The 19,935-nt window shown below is 41.1% G+C and overlaps 2 protein-coding genes across 3 annotated transcripts in view; both read right to left on the bottom strand.

Annotated features, from left to right (window-relative positions):
• LOC308400855 (uncharacterized protein) overlaps positions 1-19,935 on the bottom strand; it is a 218,367-nt gene that overhangs the window by 152,050 nt on the left and 46,382 nt on the right. The gene's annotated exons all lie outside the window — the stretch shown is intronic.
• Positions 180-18,886, bottom strand: LOC308400827 (uncharacterized protein). 2 transcript variants are annotated; one of them, XM_080888811.1, is made up of 5 exons: positions 18,653-18,886; positions 15,262-15,332; positions 11,514-11,947; positions 9,072-9,332; positions 180-1,848 (listed from the first exon to the last, which is right to left on the bottom strand). In XM_080888811.1, the coding sequence occupies exons 3-5, from the start codon at positions 11,818-11,820 to the stop codon at positions 458-460; spliced, it is 1,959 nt and encodes a 652-aa protein (XP_080744937.1). In that variant the 5' UTR covers positions 11,821-11,947; positions 15,262-15,332; positions 18,653-18,886; the 3' UTR covers positions 180-457. The 2 variants fall into 2 exon arrangements, with proteins under 2 accessions (XP_080744937.1, XP_080744938.1); XM_080888812.1 differs by lacking the exon at positions 15,262-15,332.

The following is a 19,935-nucleotide window of genomic DNA, read 5'->3' on the forward strand; positions in this document are numbered from 1 at the left end:
AACATTTTAGCTGCTCATTATAGTTCACACACTCATAACTGCCCTTTTGAAGGAAAAGTGTTATTGTGTGACAGTTTTAAGGCAAAGGAGGGTGGGACTGACAAAATGTATTGGGGACTTCCCCCTTCAAGCATGACACTTGGTATTTGATACTTTTGCTCCCTTACAAGAATAAACACAATTCTTGACTGTTGCTCAATTCTTCCATTTTTATTGTGTTTATTTATTGAGTTTTTTGGGGCATTTGTCCCAATATAGGATATAAAACAGTAATAATAAACAACATAGCTAAACAATGAACCAACAGAACAGGAGCATACAGAATTTAAAGCTTCATGAAATATAAGATCAGAGTTTCCCTGATACAATTAATAAAATAAACTGAACAAACAATGCTGAGAGTTCTTTACTGCTCTAGACAGAAAAATAATGGCCTGAATATGGATCATCTTTTCACTCACGTGTTTAGCGATGACTCACAGCTGTCCCGCATTTTCTTAGTATGAACATTTGAACGCGCATGAATTCTCATGTGCTTCTTTAATTTTATCCTCTGAACAAACCTTTCCCCACAGATGCTACAAGGATACGGTTTCTCACCTGTGTGAATTCTTACATGACAGTTCAAATGTGATTTCTGAATAAATCTTTTCCCACAGGTGTTACAAGAATACGGCTTCTCACCTGTGTGAATTCTCATGTGTCTTTTGCATGCTGATGCGTGAGCAAATCTTTGACCACAGGTGGTACAAAGATATGGTTTCTCACCTGTGTGAATTCTTATATGACTTTCCAGTTGTGACTTCTGAATAAATCTTTTCCCACAGGCATTACAAGAATACGGCTTCTCACCAGTGTGAATTCTCATGTGTGTTTTTAATGCTGAGGAGACAGCAAATCTTTTTCCACAGAAGCCACAGGAATACAGCTTCTCAACTGTGTGAATTCTTGTGTGTTTTTTGAACACTGATGATGCAGCAAATCTTTTCCCACAGGTGCTACATGAATACGGCATCTCACCAGCGTGAATTCTCATGTGTTTTTTGAACGCTGATGGGCTAGCAAATCTTTTTCCACAGGTCCTACAAGAATACAAGTTCTCACCTGTGTGAATTCTCATGTGTGTTTTGCATGCTGCTGGAAGAGCGAATCTTTTACCACAGGTGGTACAAGGATATGGTTTCTCACCTGTGTGAATTCTTATATGACTTTCCAGTTGTGACTTCTGAATAAATCTTTTCCCACAGGCATTACAAGAATACGGTTTCTCGCCAGCATGAATTCTCATGTGTGTTTTTAATGTTGATGAGGTAGTAAATCTTTTCCCACAGGTGTTACAAGAATACGGCTTCTCACCTGTGTGAACTCTTAGATGTGTAGTCATTTTGTATTTATTCTGTAAACTTTTTCCACACACGTCACATTGTACAGACTTGTTCTTTGTGTCAGTTCTACTTTGACTCACTGACACAGGACTGTTGTCTACTCTCTGACTGTGATGTCTCTTCTTCAGCTCTGCATTTCTAGTAGATCCAGAGTCCACATGCCCATTTTCTTCATGATATCTGCTCTCTGCTTCAGGAGAGCTGTGAGAAAGGAGCTGCTCACTGTTTGGTTCTGGTTCACTGTGGTGACTTTCCTCATAAGTAGGAGTCTTCATGAAGGTATCACTCTCCTGCTTCAGTCCAAGCTGCTCTCCCTCCTGAATGCTGCACAGTTCCTCCTGTTCCTCTTTAATCTGTGGAGGCTCTGGGTCCTCCTGGTCCAGACTAGAGTTCCTCTCCTGGTTAAAGACCCGCTGTTCTGTAAGAGCCTCTTCTTCCTCAATAGCATGTTGGTGTAGGACATCTGAAGGCACAAGGAAGAAAAATGATAGCAAAACAAACATTTGCGAAAATGTTTACTGGTCTGAACCATAAGCAGATCTCTACATAGTAAGCATGTTGCTCACACATACCACTAAAATTTAAAGTGTACAAATGTGAAAAATTATTAAGGCACTGATGGAAATGTTTAGTTCTGTCATGGTGTGTGCTGTGTGCAGGCAGGAGACGAGGACCCAAACGCAGAACTCATAGAGGCAAACGTAGAGTCAAAACAGCTTTAACCCTTTAAAGCCGGTTGGAGCGGGCACGCTCCGTTTTGCGTAACTATTTTAAAATCCCGGTAGCACTGCAACCACGTGAGCTAGCGCAACAATTTTTTTTGCATACGAAACCGGAGAATTTGTACTTACATCTTATGCCATCAGCTTGTCCTAAGTCACAGTTCCTTCCACATATAGCTTTGCAAAAACTGCATAAAAAGCGCTTGCAGGAACAAAAACAAAATATTCCCGAAACACACTTTGCCGATCAGCTGTTCATAACACTTCCTACATCCATCAGCGTGAACTATCGCATGTCCACTAGGGCTGCCACAAACGATTATTTTGATAGTCGACTAGTCACCGATTAGTTTTGCGATTAGTCGACTAATCAGATCATCATCCATTGAACGTAAAACGTACAGCTTATTGCACCAGCAGCATCTGCTCATATATAACTATCATTAGCTTACAGCTTTAAGTGTTTAAGGTATGTGCTAACTAAAAATAAAGACAAGATGATAGTTTATTAAATTTTAATGAAATTTGCAGATTGTTTCGGTGAAGTTTAATAAACTCCTTGCTATCTAAAATATAACAGGACACCGGAGTAAATTCTCCAGCATCTCACACTTCTGATAATCAGCTGTCTGCTTGACATTTATTCAGCTGTGTAAAAACTATAACTTTAATCTCAGCCAAACCGATTTACTCAGGAACAAATAAAATACTAAAAAAGCCAAACAATAACATTTTTAAGTTATCTAAGTGACTTATATATGTTTAAAATGAGTAGCGAAAGACGGCGGTGGGTTTGAAAACGATTTGCCGGGAGTCCGGTGCTCTCACAGCTCTAGTGAGCCTTGCCCCTGGCTAGCTATCGAGCTAGTGGGTAACAGACGTCTCCGAAAACATCGGAGCGCTTTTGAAAATATGCGGTGTCTTGATAAACTGAGCAGATATTTGAGGTAAACACAGCTACATTCTCGCCTGAAAATATGTTAAATGTTTATTTTGTGACCCAGAAAGAATAATAAGCGTAATATTAAAACTAACTAGCTGCCGCCATTGTTGGAAACTGAGCTGGGCTGTGCTATGAATTTTGGGACACAGCTCCGTTATTACACTCTTAAATCCTGCTACTTATTCCTGCGTCTTTTGGGATCTTACAAAGCTTCAAACGACGCGTCGACTATTAAATTAGTCATCGACGATTTTGATAGTCGACCTAATCGTGGCAGCCCTGATGTCCACCATGACCTGCCCGAAACCGGAAGTGAAGTCATTTTGCGGAAATGTAGTTTTTTACCATCGGGGCCTTATGAGCCTATACTGATGTTTTTTAAAGTTATATTTGACTTTATGACTTTCTGTGTCGTTTCTGGGATGCTTAGGACTCATATTGCACTGCTGGAAATATGCTGTCCTGCATATGCTGTTATTTTGCAAATTTGCATTATAATATTTATTTGCATTTTTCCTGCAGTATATGAAAATTGGTGTATTTCAAAAATAAAATTATGAAGACACTTAAAATAAATTTCCTGTGGTAGGAAACTATTTTGTGCAACTTTTTTGTATTTACAGTTTTGAGGGATAAGCCTCTTAAATTTCTCTAACTAGAAATATATGTTAAAAAAACAAAAACAATTTTCAATTTTTTTGTAGTTTATTGCACTGTTTTGCAATTTATGTAAGTACTATACACTTAATGCATACATATTATTAAGATTTAGGCTATAATGGTTGTATTGATGTATATCAACTTGAAATGCTCCTAAAAATGGCACTACAGCATGTAAAAATATAATATAAGCTCTGGCAGACTTGGTTCTATGGTAGGTCTTAAAGGGTTAATGCTCAACTCCAACATAAGAAAACTGAATATACAATCATAAACTTTTGCAGGCAGACAGAACACACAGCATAAGAAAAAGGTGAACCAATGTTAACAATGCGACAACAATTACCAACTGACAGGAGATTAAAACACACTGGCAGGAACATGAGGAAAAGAGGAACAGGTGGACACACAGCTGGAACTTATTAGGCAAGACAAGACAAGGAAGAGGAGAAGTGAGAAATGGAACGAAAATCATACATGATTCCAAACATTTTTTACAAATAAATAACTGAAAAGTGGGGTGTGCGTAATTATTCAGCCCCCTGAGTCAATACTTTGTAGAACTACCTTTTGCTGCAATTATAGCTGCCAGTGTTTTAGGGCAGTGGTCCCCAACCCACGGGCCTCGGACCGGTACCAGTCCGTGAATCGTTTGGTACCGGGCCGCGAGAGTTGAGGCTCAGGTGTGAAATGTATGGTTTTCAGGGTTTTTATCATTTTCAGCGTTATTTTGTTATCGTTTTTATCGTTAACTCGGTTTTCCTGGGTCTTTTCACGTGTGTTATGAATAAAACTTCTTTTTTTCGGTACCGGTACTAGTTTTATTTTGTTGTATTTATCCGCTACACCTTAAAGGCCGGTCCGTGAAAATATTGTCAGGCATAAATCGGTCCGTGGCGCAAAAAAGGTTGGGGACCGCTATTTTAGGGTCTGTCTCTACCAGCTTTGCACATCTACAGACTGAAATCCTTGCCCATTCTTCTTTGCAAAACAGCTCCAGCTCAGTCAGATGGACAGCGTTTGTGAACAGCAGTTTTAAGATCTTGCCACAGACTCTCGATTGGATTTAGATCTGGACTTTGACTGGGCCATTCTAACACATGGATGCATTTTGTTTTAAACCATTCCATTGTTGCCCTGGCTTTATGTTTAGGGTCGTTGTCCTGCTGGAAGGTGAACCTCTGCCCCAGTCTCAAGTCTTTTGCTCCAAGAGGTTTTCTTCCAAGATTGCCCTGTATTTGGCTCCATCTATTTTCCCATCAACTCTGACCAGCTTCGCTGTCCCTGCTGAAGAGAAGCACTCCCAGAGCATGATGCTGCCACCACCATATTTGACAGTGGGGATGGTGTGTTCAGAGTGATGTGCAATGTTAGTTTTCCGTCACACATAGCGTTTTGCTTTTTGGCCAAAAAGTTCCATTTTGGTCTCATCTGACCAGAGCACCTTCTTCCACATGTTTGCTGTGTCCCCCACATGGCTTGTGGCAAACTGCGAACAGGACTTCTTATGGTTTTCTGTTAACAACTTTCTTCTTGCCACTCTTCCATAAAGGCCAACTTTGTGCAGTGCACAACTAATAGTTGTCCTATGGACAGATTCCCCCACCTGAGCTGTAGATCTCTGCAGCTCGTCCAGAGTCACCATGGGCCTCTTGGCTGCTCTTCTGATCAGCGCTCTCCTTGTTCGGCCTGTGAGTTTAGGTGGACGGCCTTGTCTTGGTAGGTTTACAGTTGTGCCATACTCCTTCCATTTCTGAATGATCGCTTGAACAGTGCTCCGTGGGATGTTGAATTGAATTGAATGAATGCTTTATTGGCCATATGCAGGTTGCCCCGCAGAGGAATAGGACCCCCCCCCCCCCGACTTACACACACAACAAGGACATCACATGGGAATACAGTCGGAGATCGGCAGCGTTGCAGAGAAAACACTGAAAAATTACACAACAATGGGAAAAAGTACAAGAGGAAAAAAAGAGACCTCTTCTCACGCTGGGCACCTATGGGAGGACAGCATGAGAACAGGAAACAAAAAAAACTCCTCTTCACAGAGAGCACATTAATGTCCACATCACAGCATTAGAGCACATGACTAGCCACAGGGGTGGATAGGGGGGTGGGGGGTAATCCGAAGGAACACAGCAGTCGTCCTATACAGCGCTACCATTTCAGCGCGGCACGCAGACCCGCAGTCTTCCCCCGCAGGAAACAAGCATCGAAGGCGTTTGGAAAGGGAGGGGGATGAGTGCGTGCTTATCAGTGTAAGTGTATGTGTGTGCGTGTCCAGAGTTCAGCTGAGACAGTGTCCTTCGCCCTATCAGGCTAAGTAAACAGTCTGCCAGCCAACCCAGGTGGCCTTGCATGGGATGGGAAGAATAGTCATCACACAGTCGTTATCAGGGAGTTGTTTTGGTGGGCTCCAGCCTCGGGCCTGAGCAGCTGGCGCCGTGGTGTCCATATGTTGAATATTGTTGATTTCTCCTTTACAAATTTCTCTTTTTCATATTTCTGGAGAGCTTTGCAGCTCCGAATTTAGCACTCTGACACTGGTCTCTCGATCTCCCGTTGGAGAGCCGCGAGCCTCCCCATGATGGTATCAAACTTCTGTTCCGTGGTGTTGTCATTCTTTTGATTCTGAGACCCCACAGCTGCAGTGAGCCGTTCTGCGATGTGTTCCAACTTTCGCTCAAGGGTGTCAATATGAGCAGGCCCCTCTCTGATGTATCCCATCATATGCTCAATGGTGTTAGTTTGAGTCTTCACGGCAGCTGTAAGCGTCTCCAAGGTGTTAACCATGCTACGTTCGGTGTGAGAGGTCGCGCCTCGTCCCGTCGCTTCAATTCCAGCGGTCAGCCTTGGGGGGGTTTGAACAGCTGGTTCCGCTCTCTTATTTCTCCGATAGGTCAGGGCCAAGCCAGCTCCGATCAGCAAGAACCCTGTTATCATGGTTCCGAATAGGTAGATGTCTTCAGCGTCCTCGATAGACAGTCCCGCCAGGCACAAGATCCTCCAGGTCTGCCACCCATCCATCGTGTATCCGGCAGGGAAAGTCCCTCCAGGGCACTCAGGCTCTCCCGAGCCCAGACTTCTCGTTGAGAAGAGGGTGTCAATAGCATTCAGAGACCAGTTGATCAAATCCATAATTCTCTTTTAGGTTTTAGAGAACGACAGTGAGAGACTGTTCCAGGGAAAGTAATGCACATGAGACAAGACAAGGACACAAGAGGCTAAGCAGGGAAGATAAGGGGAAGGAGGAGAAGAGAAAAAGTGCGACCGCCTTCACCGAGAGCCAAGAGACAGAAAGGCTTGGGCAATCTTTTTGTAGCCTAAGCCTGCTTTACATTTCTCAATAACTTTATCCCTGACCTGTCTGCTGTGTTCTTTGGACTTTATGGTGTTGTTGCTCCCAATATTCTCTTAGACAACCTCTGAGGCCGTCACAGAGCAGCTGTATTTGTACTGACATTAGATTACACACAGGTGCACTCTATTTAGTCATTAGCACTCATCAGGCAATGTCTATGGGCAACTGACTGCTCAGACCAGAGGGGGCTGAATAATTACGCACACCCCACTTTTCAGTTATTTGTAAAAAATGTTTGGAATCATGTATGATTTTCGTTCCACTTCTCACGTGTACACCACTTTGTGTTGGTCTTTCACGTGGAATTCCAATAAAATTGATTCATGTTTGTGGCTGTAATGTGACAAAATGTGGAAAAGTTCAAGGGGACCGAATACTTTTGCAAGCCACTGTAAAGCAGATTACATTAACATGAGACAAGTAAAGCAGGAAATCCACAGACTGAACTCAGAGACACAATACTAACACAGTACACAGTACAGCGACCAGAGTGACATGAGGGGCAAAGGAATCCACAAGCTAAGAAATACTGAACAAAAACCAAAACACTAGTAAACAAGAACCAAGAAGAAAATAGACTAATAAACAATAATGCAAAATCAAAACACTGGGCCACAGGCCTAAGAACATAAGTTCTGACACTTTCATAAGAAAATTTCAAATTTCAGCTTCATATGTGAATATCTGTGATATATGAAATACATAGATGTTGTTGTTTTTTGTTAAATGAATGTGGATGTCTGGATTGGCTACAATTATAAGAAGGCATGCTGGGGCAGAGCTCTCTTATACGTAAATGTTTTGGCTGTGCTTGAAATACCATGAGAAATCTCTTCTTGTCTGATAAATTTCAGTTTAGAAACTCTGAATTCCATATTTTCCAAAACAGAATAGGAATATTTATTCATACTTACCCAGACCTGTAAACTGTACACATCTAAAGATTTCCATGCTGCAGAGGAAACATGTTATTCTTTAACTTAAACTGATAACAAAACAAAATGAAACTTGTGTTGTTGTCTTTGTTTTTCTGTGTAGATTTTGTCTGAGCAGTGGGTGAAAACTCATGTTTCACATTATCCTGGCTGAAGTAATATGTTTATTTAGTTATATAATGTATTGTATGTAATTTGAGTTCTAATTGGTTTGTATCATTATGCTTTGTCGACAGAAACCACACACGCACACACTCTTGCCCTGCTGTGGCCACATTCTCAACTTGAAATGTAAAGAATGACAACTTTATTCCTGGATTCTGCCTGTTTGTTCCTCTCATATCCAAACATTTGCAAGTGTTCTGACCCGACACTCTGAAGTGATTGCTGCCAGCTCAGATTTCCTGAAACCTTCTAAACACACATGCATAAATTTTCACCTTTTTGCATGAGTTAATGGTGGAAATGTGTTTATGTAAATGAAAACCAAATATCAGGCTGAAGAAATTCATTCATGTTGCTAATTACTTTGGGACCTTCAATTCTTCCTGTGCCTCTAAAAACAAATGCAACTTTGACGGTTCGAGCCCCAGCTTGGACAGTCTCTGTCGTTGTGTCCTTGGGCAAGACACTTCACCTGTTGCCTACTGGTGGTGGTCAGAGGGCCCAGTGGCGCCAGTGTCCGGCAGCCTCACCTCTGTCAGTGCGCCCCAGAGCAGCTGTGGCTACAATGTAGCTTGCCATCACCAGTGTGTGAATGGGTGGATGACTGGATGTAGTGTAAAGCGCTTTGGCGTCCTTAGGGACTAAGTAAAGCGCTATACAAATACAGGCCATTTACCATTTACTATGTCCTTATGGTATAGTGAGGGTGCTGAAGCCAATCCCAGCTACCATAGGGAGAGGCAGGGTTCATCTTGGACAGGTCACTTCAGGTCAAACTCAGGACCTTGTTGCTGTGGGGCAACAGTACTAACCACTGTTCCACTGTGCTGCCCATGAGACATAATCACTGTTATTAAAATTTATTTATTTATTTTTAAAAATCACAGTTTTACATACCTATTCTGTGTAACTTTATCACAGGTTTCCGGATGGTCTCCATCAGTCTGAGCTGCTCTTCATCAGTCCAGACGATAATGCCTTCAGTCTCCTGCTTCAGTACAAGTTGCTCTCCCTCCTGAATGCTGCAGAGCTCCTCCTGTTCCTCTTTAATCTGTGGAGGCTGGTCCTCCTGGTCCAGACTGGAGTTCCTCTCCTGGTTACAGACCTGCTGCTCATCCAGACCCTCCTCTTCCTCACAGTCATGTTGTTGTGGGAGGTCTTGAGGAACAAAGAAACACAAGAACAATAATCACTAATGTGTTGATAGAAAAACTAATTTTTAAAAGCATGAATCAAAACCTGAACAAATGGTGATCAGCCTGTCATATCGTTAGCTTGATAGCATAATTGCCTAAGTCATTTTTGGCCAATGACATAGGCAGACGGACAGGATGATGCAGCAGTGGTAGGGGAGTAAAGTTAGGCAAAAATCTCAATTTGACCAAAAAATGACTTAGGCACTTATGCTATGAAGCTAACGATATGACCCATTATGAGCCACACACTTTTAAAAACCCAATTCTTTGATCTCCGGGCTAAAGGAAGAACAACACTTTGTGTTTTAATGCTCAATCAACAATCTATTTAATCAATACAATTCTCTTCATTCCATACCGACTCTTTGAGCAATACGGACGGGAGATGTGCATGGGAGGGGTGCTGCAGATCTCGAAGTGTCTGACAGTTACACACACTCTTATAGCCTCAACCCCCACCGAGTCATTGTTACGGCCTCCGGCCTCAGGTGGCCCCGCCTTCCTCTAGGTAAATCAATGTGTTCCAGGACTCGTGTGTGTGATTGGTTACTGGGAGACCCGTGCCAACCCTCTCGTATGCAGAATGAAGTGTGCCAGACCACACGGACGATTGGCTGCCCCGGGATCCCGTGATGCTCCAAGAGGCAATCAGTGGCTGATCGTACCCACCTGTGGCTACAAAAGGCTGGAGGTCCTTCACTCAGTGGCTGCTGCTTAGGACTGAACATGCAGTTTGCCCTTCGTGCCTCCCTCGTCAATCTTTGTTGAACTTGTTCATATTGCTGAACTTTGTCGAATCTTGGTGCATGCTTTAAACTTAGCCTGATTAGAGTTTTGAGCTGCTAGCTGGCTGTGAGTAGGATTTTGTGAAGCTGGCTTGCCTTAGTTAAAACCCTAGCTTTTATTTTGTGTGCGGCCAGCCTGCCTTAGTTACCCTTTAACTTTTACTCGTGACTGTTCTTTCTTTATGTAATAATTGTCTGCCCAGTGGTCTGTTGCACAGCCCTGTCGGTTTTCTGTTTAAAGTTTGTAAATAAAACCTTTTGCTTTACTCAGTTTTGTGTTGGGGGGCTCGTGTATGTTACTCCCTCCCTGACGCCTAGCAGAGGGGGTCGTAACAGTCATAAAACCTAAGCATTCACATTCTTTCTCTACAAGGTATCATGAAACAGTGTAATATTCCATTCCTGTTTTTTTCTCAAAATAAATAATCAATTAATTTTATTACATGTACATGGGGATGTTCACAGCTCAGCCTCCAACATCAAAATCTGCTGGGGCAGTCCCAACAGCACAGATATTATCAACAACCTTTGTCTCTCAAAACTATGTGCCTGCTAATGCCTCTATCTCCTGCCTCCCTATCTCGTGTCCTTGCTGCCCACTTCTTCACACACTATGTTCTCCTGGCTTTGGCTTACCAACACCTTATCCCACCAAAGGCAGCTTGCCGTCGCCTCTGCTTCTCACCTACACCTCTGACCTATTCTCCCAATTCTGTGTGTGTGCTCTATGTGTGAATGTTTAGTAGCTTGACCTATGACCTACTTAAATAAATAATTAATATAATGCTTTACTATGGTTAATACAACTAAATCCCTAATACTACAATAATCTATTCTCACAACACACACACACAACAGCTCAGGGAAATAGTTGTGCACACTCATAGCTACATGCTAACATGTTAGCATTGAAGCTCCTCACTGTGAGCAAAGACACAAAGTTCACCAAAGTAAACTGCAGGGTGACACCATGAAAACATCAGTGTCTGAAATCCTTCTTTAAATGAAGCTTCACTTCAACTGCAGAGAAGTCTGTTAACAACTTGTTAAATGTGTTTTCTGCTGACATCTAACTAGATCTTTACTGCACAGCCTCAGTGTTTACAGAGGATCCAACACACACCTGATGTACTCAACACTGGAATATGTTAGAGAAAAAAAAGTTTAATAAATAAATCAATTAAAATGTTTTAAAAACGAATCTATCAGTGACCATGGACCTGCACCAGTCCAACATAGTCCATCACTGGACACTGACCCACAGCACTGATAAATACCCAGTTTAACATCTTCTAGTAAAGTCAGTCACACTGAAGAATCTGAGCTTGAACAGCACAGAGTTAAAAACATGTCCATACCTATGATGTGTGAGTTTCTGTCGGGTTTCCAGCTGATATCCAGCAGTCTGTGCTGACGGTTGATCTCCTCCTCATACTGGACGATGGTTTTTTGAACCTCTGAGAAGATTTCTTCACAAACAGCAGTTAGTCTCTCCTTGATGAACTCTCTCAGATACTGAGCTGAACTCATCGCTGCTTCAACTGGGGCTGAGCGGATCGATACAAGCATCGATGAAGCGATCCAGACGTTGGTATCAGATCCACACTGATGTGACGGGATCAATACTTCAGTTTGTGTCTCTCCTCCAAGTTCAGTCCGCTTCATCAACAGCAGCCATGTCTGCACACACACCGCTCCTCTACCACAGTAGTGCTGTCCTCCTCCGTTCTTCTTCGGGGCCTGATGGCGTTTGACAAATCAGCTTACAGGTGCATTAATCCCGCCTACTGGACTGGAGTGTGGACAGGAGAATAGCAGGAAAAACAAGGATAATTATATTCTTTCATCAATTTTATAATTCGATAGAACAATCATCCATTTACTCGTATTAAAGAAGACTGCTATCATCATTTCCTTATTTGTTTGAGCTTTCCTGATTTCTGATTCCAAATATAACAAACTATCCATCGTCCCTCTTTCTTCATGAAACCCACTCTGATCCCCAGAGAAGAGACTGTTAGTATCTAAAAATCAGCTTCATCTGTTTTCATTCTCTCCCCAACAATACGATGGGTTTTTAACTAGTTTACTATTATCTTTAAAATGCACACTGGATTCATTCAACACGTTTATGAGAACGCATCAATTTACTAGACGATTTAATTACACACTAATCAATATTTATAACAAATAATATATTTATGAGCACAATATCATTTTTAAATAATCTCAAAACATTTCTGACTGTGTGTCTAAATGAAATAAAGTCCAAGATAAGTCAAAAGCTGTGTCCCAATTCATAGGCCGCATCCTTTGGAGGCCGATTATGCCACAGCCAGGTGACAAAGGCTGTCCTTGTTCAAAGGCTGCTCCCAATGCGGCCCACAAATGCGTCCTCTTTTTTCATGGATTTCAAGGATGGGTTGGGTTCTTTGGTGGCTCAACCTATCCCAGGATTCATAGCCTGGCGATGGTTGTGGATAATTTTCGAAAAAATGGTGGACAGCTCAAATGGGACAGCCAAAGAGTAAACTTTTAAAATTAAGTACTAACTTTTATGTCACTTCTTTTGTTTTGATGGTTCACTTGTTAAGCTAAAAGAAAGGTGCTTTATTCATCTATCTGTCCTGCACTCTCTCTCTTTTTCTTTCTCTCTGATTGTGGAATAAAAGTATGAACATGTATTTATAAGTTACACTTGTGTTTGAATCCTGCAGCTTATCACACATTTGATTTCCATGTGTGACAACTGCAAGTGTCCAGAGTGAGGACAGACTGAGGGACCCACTGCTGCACATCATCTGTGAGGCTTTGCACCCCTGATGATCCACCAGGACAAACTCAGCAGTGTGTGAGGAAGAGGAGGAGGAAGAGCCAGCAGCAGCTGACAGATGGAGAGAATAGACAGACTGTTCCCTGTTTGTGAAGGACTGCTAGAAAAGTTTAACATAACTAATTGTCTGTCCTGAATCAGTCTTATTAGGTAATGTTCAAATAATTTTATCCTCCCATTGTTTTCAGTGTGGGAGAAAGTACTCAGGGCCTTCAAGTTACACACTATGAAAGGCAGCAACAAGTTTAACATTCAGAAACCTAAAGTATGTATCAGCAGCAGAATGGAGCTAAAAATAAATGTTTGTTTCAGTTCTATGAAGCTTTGAGTATTTTGGATTAGTAGCACTGCTGTGTTTGTTGCATCATATTGCTGTAATTGTTTATATGCTTTATATATTCTGAGGTAAGTTGATCTATAGTGTTACATCATATTCTATAAGGATGTTATGTGTTTGCGTACTTTCTGCCCAGTTTGACCCATTTAGCAGAAGTCAGCCTGTTTAAGGGTCTGATATCTATTCTGTGTGACTTAAAGCAGTTATGACATGGTCTGATTTTCTCACCCAATAAAGGAATATTTCATATATCAGTCTACTCTTCATTCTATCAGAAACCGTTATCACAGCTCGTACATTTTCTTTTTACACAAATATGTAAGCATTAAGCCAAATTTAGTAATGCCAACATATTAAAAGAACAATATTTGTCTCTTGTATATGATACATCTATATATACACTGTCAAAGGAACCTGTCTTCGAGTGAAGATTTAGGAAATATAAATGACTGCAACTTGAATCTTTACTGGAGCTCAGTATTTGACACTGAGTTCAAGTTCATTGCTGTAATTACTAATAATAATTAATATAATAATAACTTTAATATTGGTCATATTATAGTTACATTGCCAAAGTGAGATGACCTTAGTCTCATGAACAACATTAGCTAATTGTTATTTACTAGCTAATCTTAAAATCACTGTTCAGTACAGAAATGAAGCCCAACAATCCTGTAATCTCAGCCTCAGACAAATTTTAGTATTTGTTTTTAAAGCCCTCCATGGCTTGGTGTTGTTTTAAAATAGCTTATGCCGTATCCATCTGTGAGATCTTTTACTGTCTGTAGCAGGGGTCCCCAATCCCAGTCCACGAGGGCCGGTGTCCTTGCAGGTTTTAGATGTGTCCTTGATCCATCACAGCTGATTTAAATGGATAAATTACCTTCTCAACATATCTTGAAGTTCTCCAGAGGCCTGGTAATGAGCTAATCATTTGATTCAGGTGTGTTGACCCAGGGTGAGAGCTAAAACCAGTAGGGATACCGGCCCTCGTGGGCTGGGCTTGGGGACCCCTGGTCTGTATGAATCAAGTGCTGTCTAAAACATCAGTTCTGCCTTCTGGGGTACCTCAAGGATCTGTTTTAGGTCCGATTCTGTTTTTGCTTTATATATATTCACTCTAGGCCAAATTATCAGATGTTACAATATTATTTTGTATCATCTTTATGCTGATGGTATTCGGTTATACTGTTCTTTCAAAGCTTCTGAGCTTTATAAATTGTCTTGTTTAAATAACTGTCTGTCAGAAATCAAACAATCGTTAAATGACTATTTCCTCCAGTTAAATACAGATAAAACAGAAACTTTAATTATTGCTCCTGATTACATGTTTTCGGAAATATCATTTGAAATATCATTTTTTCAGCATATCAGTTGTTTATATCTTTCAGTTCAATCGAGCCACAGAAACCTGGGTGTCATATTTGACAGTTCAAAGTCACTTGAGAAACACTCCAAACTACTGTTTCTGAACTGTTTATATCATCTAAAAAACATTTATAAACTCAAACTACTGTTGTCAAAGGCAGAACTTGAGTGATTATTCATGCTTTTATTTCTTCTCATTCGGATTGCTGTAATAGTCTTTAACAAATCAGCTTTGGATTGCTTTCAGTCTGTACAGAATGCTGCAGCAAGACTTTTAACTGGCACAAACAAGAGGTCACATATTACTCGAGTTTTGGTTTCTCTTCATTGGCTGCCAGTGCATTTTAGGGTTCATTTAAAAAAAATTAGTAGTAACTTTTAGAGCTCTACACGGTGAAGTTCCCCAGTATATCTCTGACTTGTTGAAACTAGGGGTGGGTTTTGATTACCGATTTATCGATAGATTCTAGCTTGGATAACGTGATATCGATTCATTAAAATCCTGAATCATACTATATCACTGTTGTGAGGTGGCGACGAGGCAAAGCAAACGTAGCCGATGTTTTACCTGATGGGTACAATGTTGCTGCTGCTCCTGCTGCTGATAGGGCTGGAGGGCAGGGCTGTGTTGATCTGAGACTGTAGACATTAAAAAGTCCATAGGAGAGATGGTAGCTGATTAAACAAGTGTCATGAGATAATAACAAAATGCAAAGATTGGTGACAGCGCTTGGAACCATAAGGCAACAAAAAACTGTGAGAAATAATTTAGGCTCTGCCTGTGATTCACTCTTTGCTTCTCTTCTTCCTTCCATCCCATCATTTCATATATCACTCTCCACTTGCTGTCTATCTGAGAACAAGGCACAACTTGTTATTGCAATAAGCTATAATCTAATTATCCACACCTAACAACTCTTGCACTTAATCTATAATAAAATGATGACAGAAAAATGTTATAGCCCTGCCTTTAGTAGCCTCACACAGCTCCTGCTGTTTCCTCCTCATGTCCTTACCAGGCATTTCTGGACAATGTTATATCCTGAGTAATAATTTAAAAAAAACCCATATACATAAAACACACACATGCACGCACACACAGTGACATTTTAGACCTTCTTCAGAATACTGTATATACTATGGGCATCACTGTGCTGATCCAGAATCCTTACATTATTATTTATTACTAGAGCTACAATAATAAAGCAATGAGGAGGAGGAAGTAATAAATATGAAATAATGTCATTATGATGATTCCATTTGTTTCACTATCCACTCTGTGCAGGGGCAAAGCTTATTACATTTTTAAACTGTAGAGATACAATCATTTTACTGCTGTAAAATCCAAATTTTGTCTTATTTAAAATATAAATCTAATATAATCTGCTTCTTAATGTATGTTCTTTAAAATACAGCGTGTGTTTTTTAAAATATTATAATATATAATGCATAATTATGTGGACATGCATATTAGATCGTTTTTTAGTGAAATATAATCCCCCCAGAAAGGCAGGAAAAGCGCTGTAAAACATTTTTTAAAAGTTGCCTCAACAAAAGGGCACTTTGGGCACCCATCAGGAAAGGGGCGGGTGCTCCAGCCCCTCCAGCCCCCCCCTGCACGTGCCTGCTTCATCTCAAGCACTTAGGTCTTGTTGGGATTGAAAATGTTTGATTCCTTCTATTAAAATACGCGGTTATAATCATTTTCATATATTTACTGCAAATGTGCTCATTTCAGTTGGCACTCGGTCTTCTGAAGGTCATAAGCTTCGTTCAGCATGATTGTCAGGACTGATGACTGAAGGAAATGACTTGCAGAGGGGTCTCTACAGACGTATTGCAGAGGGCGTTTATCTTGCTGAACCACATCCCTACAAACACTCATCAGAGATCCGTTTCTCAGTATTATAGCACTCTTCATCTCCCTACAGGCGTATTTATCGCTGTTGTAGCTGAATCTTCCTTAGATAGTTAGATAGTTAGTTTTTGTTAATTTATGTTGTAAATTTATGTTGCATGTAGGGTTGCCAACCGTCCCTTAAAATACGGAATCGTCCTGTATTTCGAAACAAAAGTACACGTCCCGTATTGAGCTAATAAGATAAGATAAGATAAGATAACTCTTTATTGTCATTGCACAGTCATACATAGTACAGTAAGGGACGCACTTTGTCCCGTAATACAGTGAGAATCAAAAGTAGTCTATAAATGTTTATGGAATTAACGCTTTGTTTGAAAACATAATTCCCAGACCCTCTCCTGCTTTGTGACCAATGAGCTGACAGCACACTTATGACAATTCGAGTATGACAATTCAGATTACCGCTCATCTCATTGGTCGAGGAAAGGTCGCTTGCGGAGAAAATACCGGAAGACAACAGATGACCACAACAAGAAGCATGGCCAACAGGGGAACAAACGCCGACACTGCGGTGCAAGTCTCGGACGACAGTACACCTAAAGCTGGACAGACACTGTGCGATTTTCAAACTGCACGATTGACTCGCAGGGGTTAGAAGTTGGTAGGTCACGATGCAGGGTCTCACACTATACGGCCCGATGCTCTGATGCGACCTGAGTGCTCACACTGTGCCTCCATAACATGAAGGTTATAACAGAAAATCTGTCGCTCTCTCTCCCTCTCTGTCTTTCACTCACACAGACACACCACCACCATCAACTTTGCTAAATTGCTAATGAAAAACATTGATCAGGCAGCTGTGATTGAGCAGCAGTGTAAATCCAACTATTTTCAGGTTGTTGTGGTCGTGATCATTTTGTGATGCCACATCGAAAAGGCTCGGATGAGCTTTCCAAAGTTCTACAAGTTGTGCCTCCATTGCTTGTGTCCAGATCACACGCCGCACAGCCGTGCTGCTCAGTCTTTTTCACCGACGTTTACGTGTTTGCGAGTGAGCAGTGTGAGCGGCTGCGGTGACACGTCACGAGCGATTGATGATCGGGAGCTGGTCGTGAGGTGTTAATCGCTTCTCGTTACCCCACGTATACTACACGACGCACGATGAAGGCCAAAATCGGGCCGATCACCAAATCAGTCGCACGACTCAAAAATCGTCTCAAAATGGGCCTAAAACCGCACAGTGTGAGCCCAGCATTAGAGCAGCAATGTTTGTTCCCCTCAGAGAAAGGGAAGAATGGGAAAAGGAAAACACCTGGCTGGAAAAAGTTAATATGGGCATGTGCAGTGAAAATCAGCGCTATGTGGCCAGAAGTGTGATAATATAACTTATTTTGTGTAATAAACAACTGCAAGGATAGATGATTACAACAAATAGATCACTAATACATAAAAGTAATACATAGATGAATAATGATGATGAGTTAAGATGCTTAATCATGGGAACAAGCGGGTTTACAAACAGGAGCAGCTGATTAGCATTAGAAAAGCTGAAATAATACCTCAGCTGAAGCCAATTGTACTAAATGCACTAAATGTGCACTGTTACAAGAATATTTTTCTTTCTATTGTTTTCTATTATTTTAAGTTAAGCAGGACAGAGTTCTTTTAAAGAAAGATTTACTTATATTCTCAAAAGTTAAGCATGACAGGCTTCTGTTCAAGAAAGAGACCTGTTTTATTGTGTTAATGTTGTCATTTTGAGCTAAAAATAAATGGCTAAATGATCATTTGTTTCACATGTGTTCATATCACAAAGAATAGAATATGCATCTACTTAAATCAACTTCAAGTCAAATGGTTAAAAAAATAATTTCACACACAAAAAAAGAGCTAGAAAATTCACCACACTGGGAAGGGTGAAGACAACTGGGTCGCCCGGCCCTGGCCACGAGGTGTCCCTTATTTATTTTTCAGGGAGTTGGCAACCCTAGTTGCATGTAGCACCTTGGTCCTGGAGGAACGTTGTTTCGCTTCACTGTGTACTAGGTGTATATGGTTGAAGTGACAATAAAGCCAATTTCAACCTGGTTCCACTCACCGAACGACGACCGTCTGGAGGCGATTTTATGATCACTTTAAATCCGTCCTCGTGTCTCGTTGTCACGGTTACACTGCGCTCACTGTCCGTTTCCTCCACATTACAGGTTTACTTTCACTCTGCTGGTTGTTGCTCTGCTTTTACGCTTTGTTGTTTGTCTTATTATGTTTTCCTTGTTTCACCGCTTCTCTCTCACCATCTACTTCTGTTCTCATTTCACTTCCTGAGACGTCACTTCCCTCTGCCGTCTGCTGTCCATTCACAGCCCGTTTGGTCAATTCAGTCGCCCCTCCCCCCGACACTCCTGCTCTGCTGGTTGCCACAGCAGAGCACGTGACTGAGCAGACGCCTTTGTTTGTTTGTTTTTAGCAGATGAGGTGACTGAATATGATTCATTTACATATTTGTTGTCGTTTTAATCCGTAGCTCCGATTTTCTAAATGAAGCCAAGTATTTTTCTCCTCTCTGTGTCAGTGGGACACAGTAACTCTTATCTCTGAGTGAGTGCAGCACAGCACACAGCAGCAGAGACAGGATAACAAACTGTGTGACAGGCTGTTCATTGTTCCTACTTTATTAGAGATTTACATGATGAATTCGTAGGAACTAATTACAAGGTCAAAGATAAACAGACATAAATCACATGTGTTTATGTGTGAACAAACAGACATGTGTTAAACATATAAACATGCATTAAAGCCATTAAAGTGTCTTACAGTCCCTGTTAACACATGCCTACTGACACACAGTAATGTGTGTTTGAATACAACCTGAAACCTGTTAATGTTCTGATTTAACAGCAGATTTCTCCACATGCAGGGCAGAGAAATTCCTGCATCTGTCACACAAAAAGTGGAAAATATATTTGTTTGACATTTTAATCATAATAACAAAAAAATAAAAAATGTTGGTAGATCCACTTTTTAGGAAGATGAGGTGATGAAGAAGAGAGTATTGAGTGGAAAAAGGCCAGTGAGTTCATGTAAATGCTGCTTCTGCTGTAAGAAACAGACCTAAAAGTGAACAAATGCTCCATGATTCTCATTTCTATCCATCATTTTGAACACTGACTATAAATGTGTTCACTTCATTATTGTGTGATTTGGTTTCTTCACGTGTCTCCTTCAGTGCAAATAAAGGGCTGTTAGAGTGTGTGCTGTATGTTTTTCTGAAGCATGACAATCCTTTCCAACAAGTATTTCCAGCTGTTTGTCTCCCCTCTGCACTTTAGTCTTTCTTCCTGTCATGTCTGTGTTTGTCCACCAGGTGTCTCCCTCAGCTCA

Source organism: Rhamphochromis sp. 'chilingali' (genome assembly GCF_963969265.1).
Source record: "Rhamphochromis sp. 'chilingali' genome assembly, chromosome: 1".
Classification (NCBI taxonomy): Eukaryota; Metazoa; Chordata; class Actinopteri; order Cichliformes; family Cichlidae; genus Rhamphochromis; species Rhamphochromis sp. 'chilingali'.

What these genes read in the sequence shown, in the direction of transcription:
- LOC308400827 (XM_080888812.1), bottom strand. Translation starts at nt 11,820, where the DNA reads ATGAAGCGGACTGAACTTGGAGGAGAGACACAAACTGAAGTATTGATC. An exon ending in CAGAAACTCACACATCATAG is followed by an intron (nt 9,333 to 11,513) that starts GTATGGACATGT and finishes TTGTTCCTCAAG; the next exon opens with ACCTCCCACAACAACATGAC. An exon ending in GATAAAGTTACACAGAATAG is followed by an intron (nt 1,849 to 9,071) that starts GTATGTAAAACT and finishes TTGTGCCTTCAG; the next exon opens with ATGTCCTACACCAACATGCT.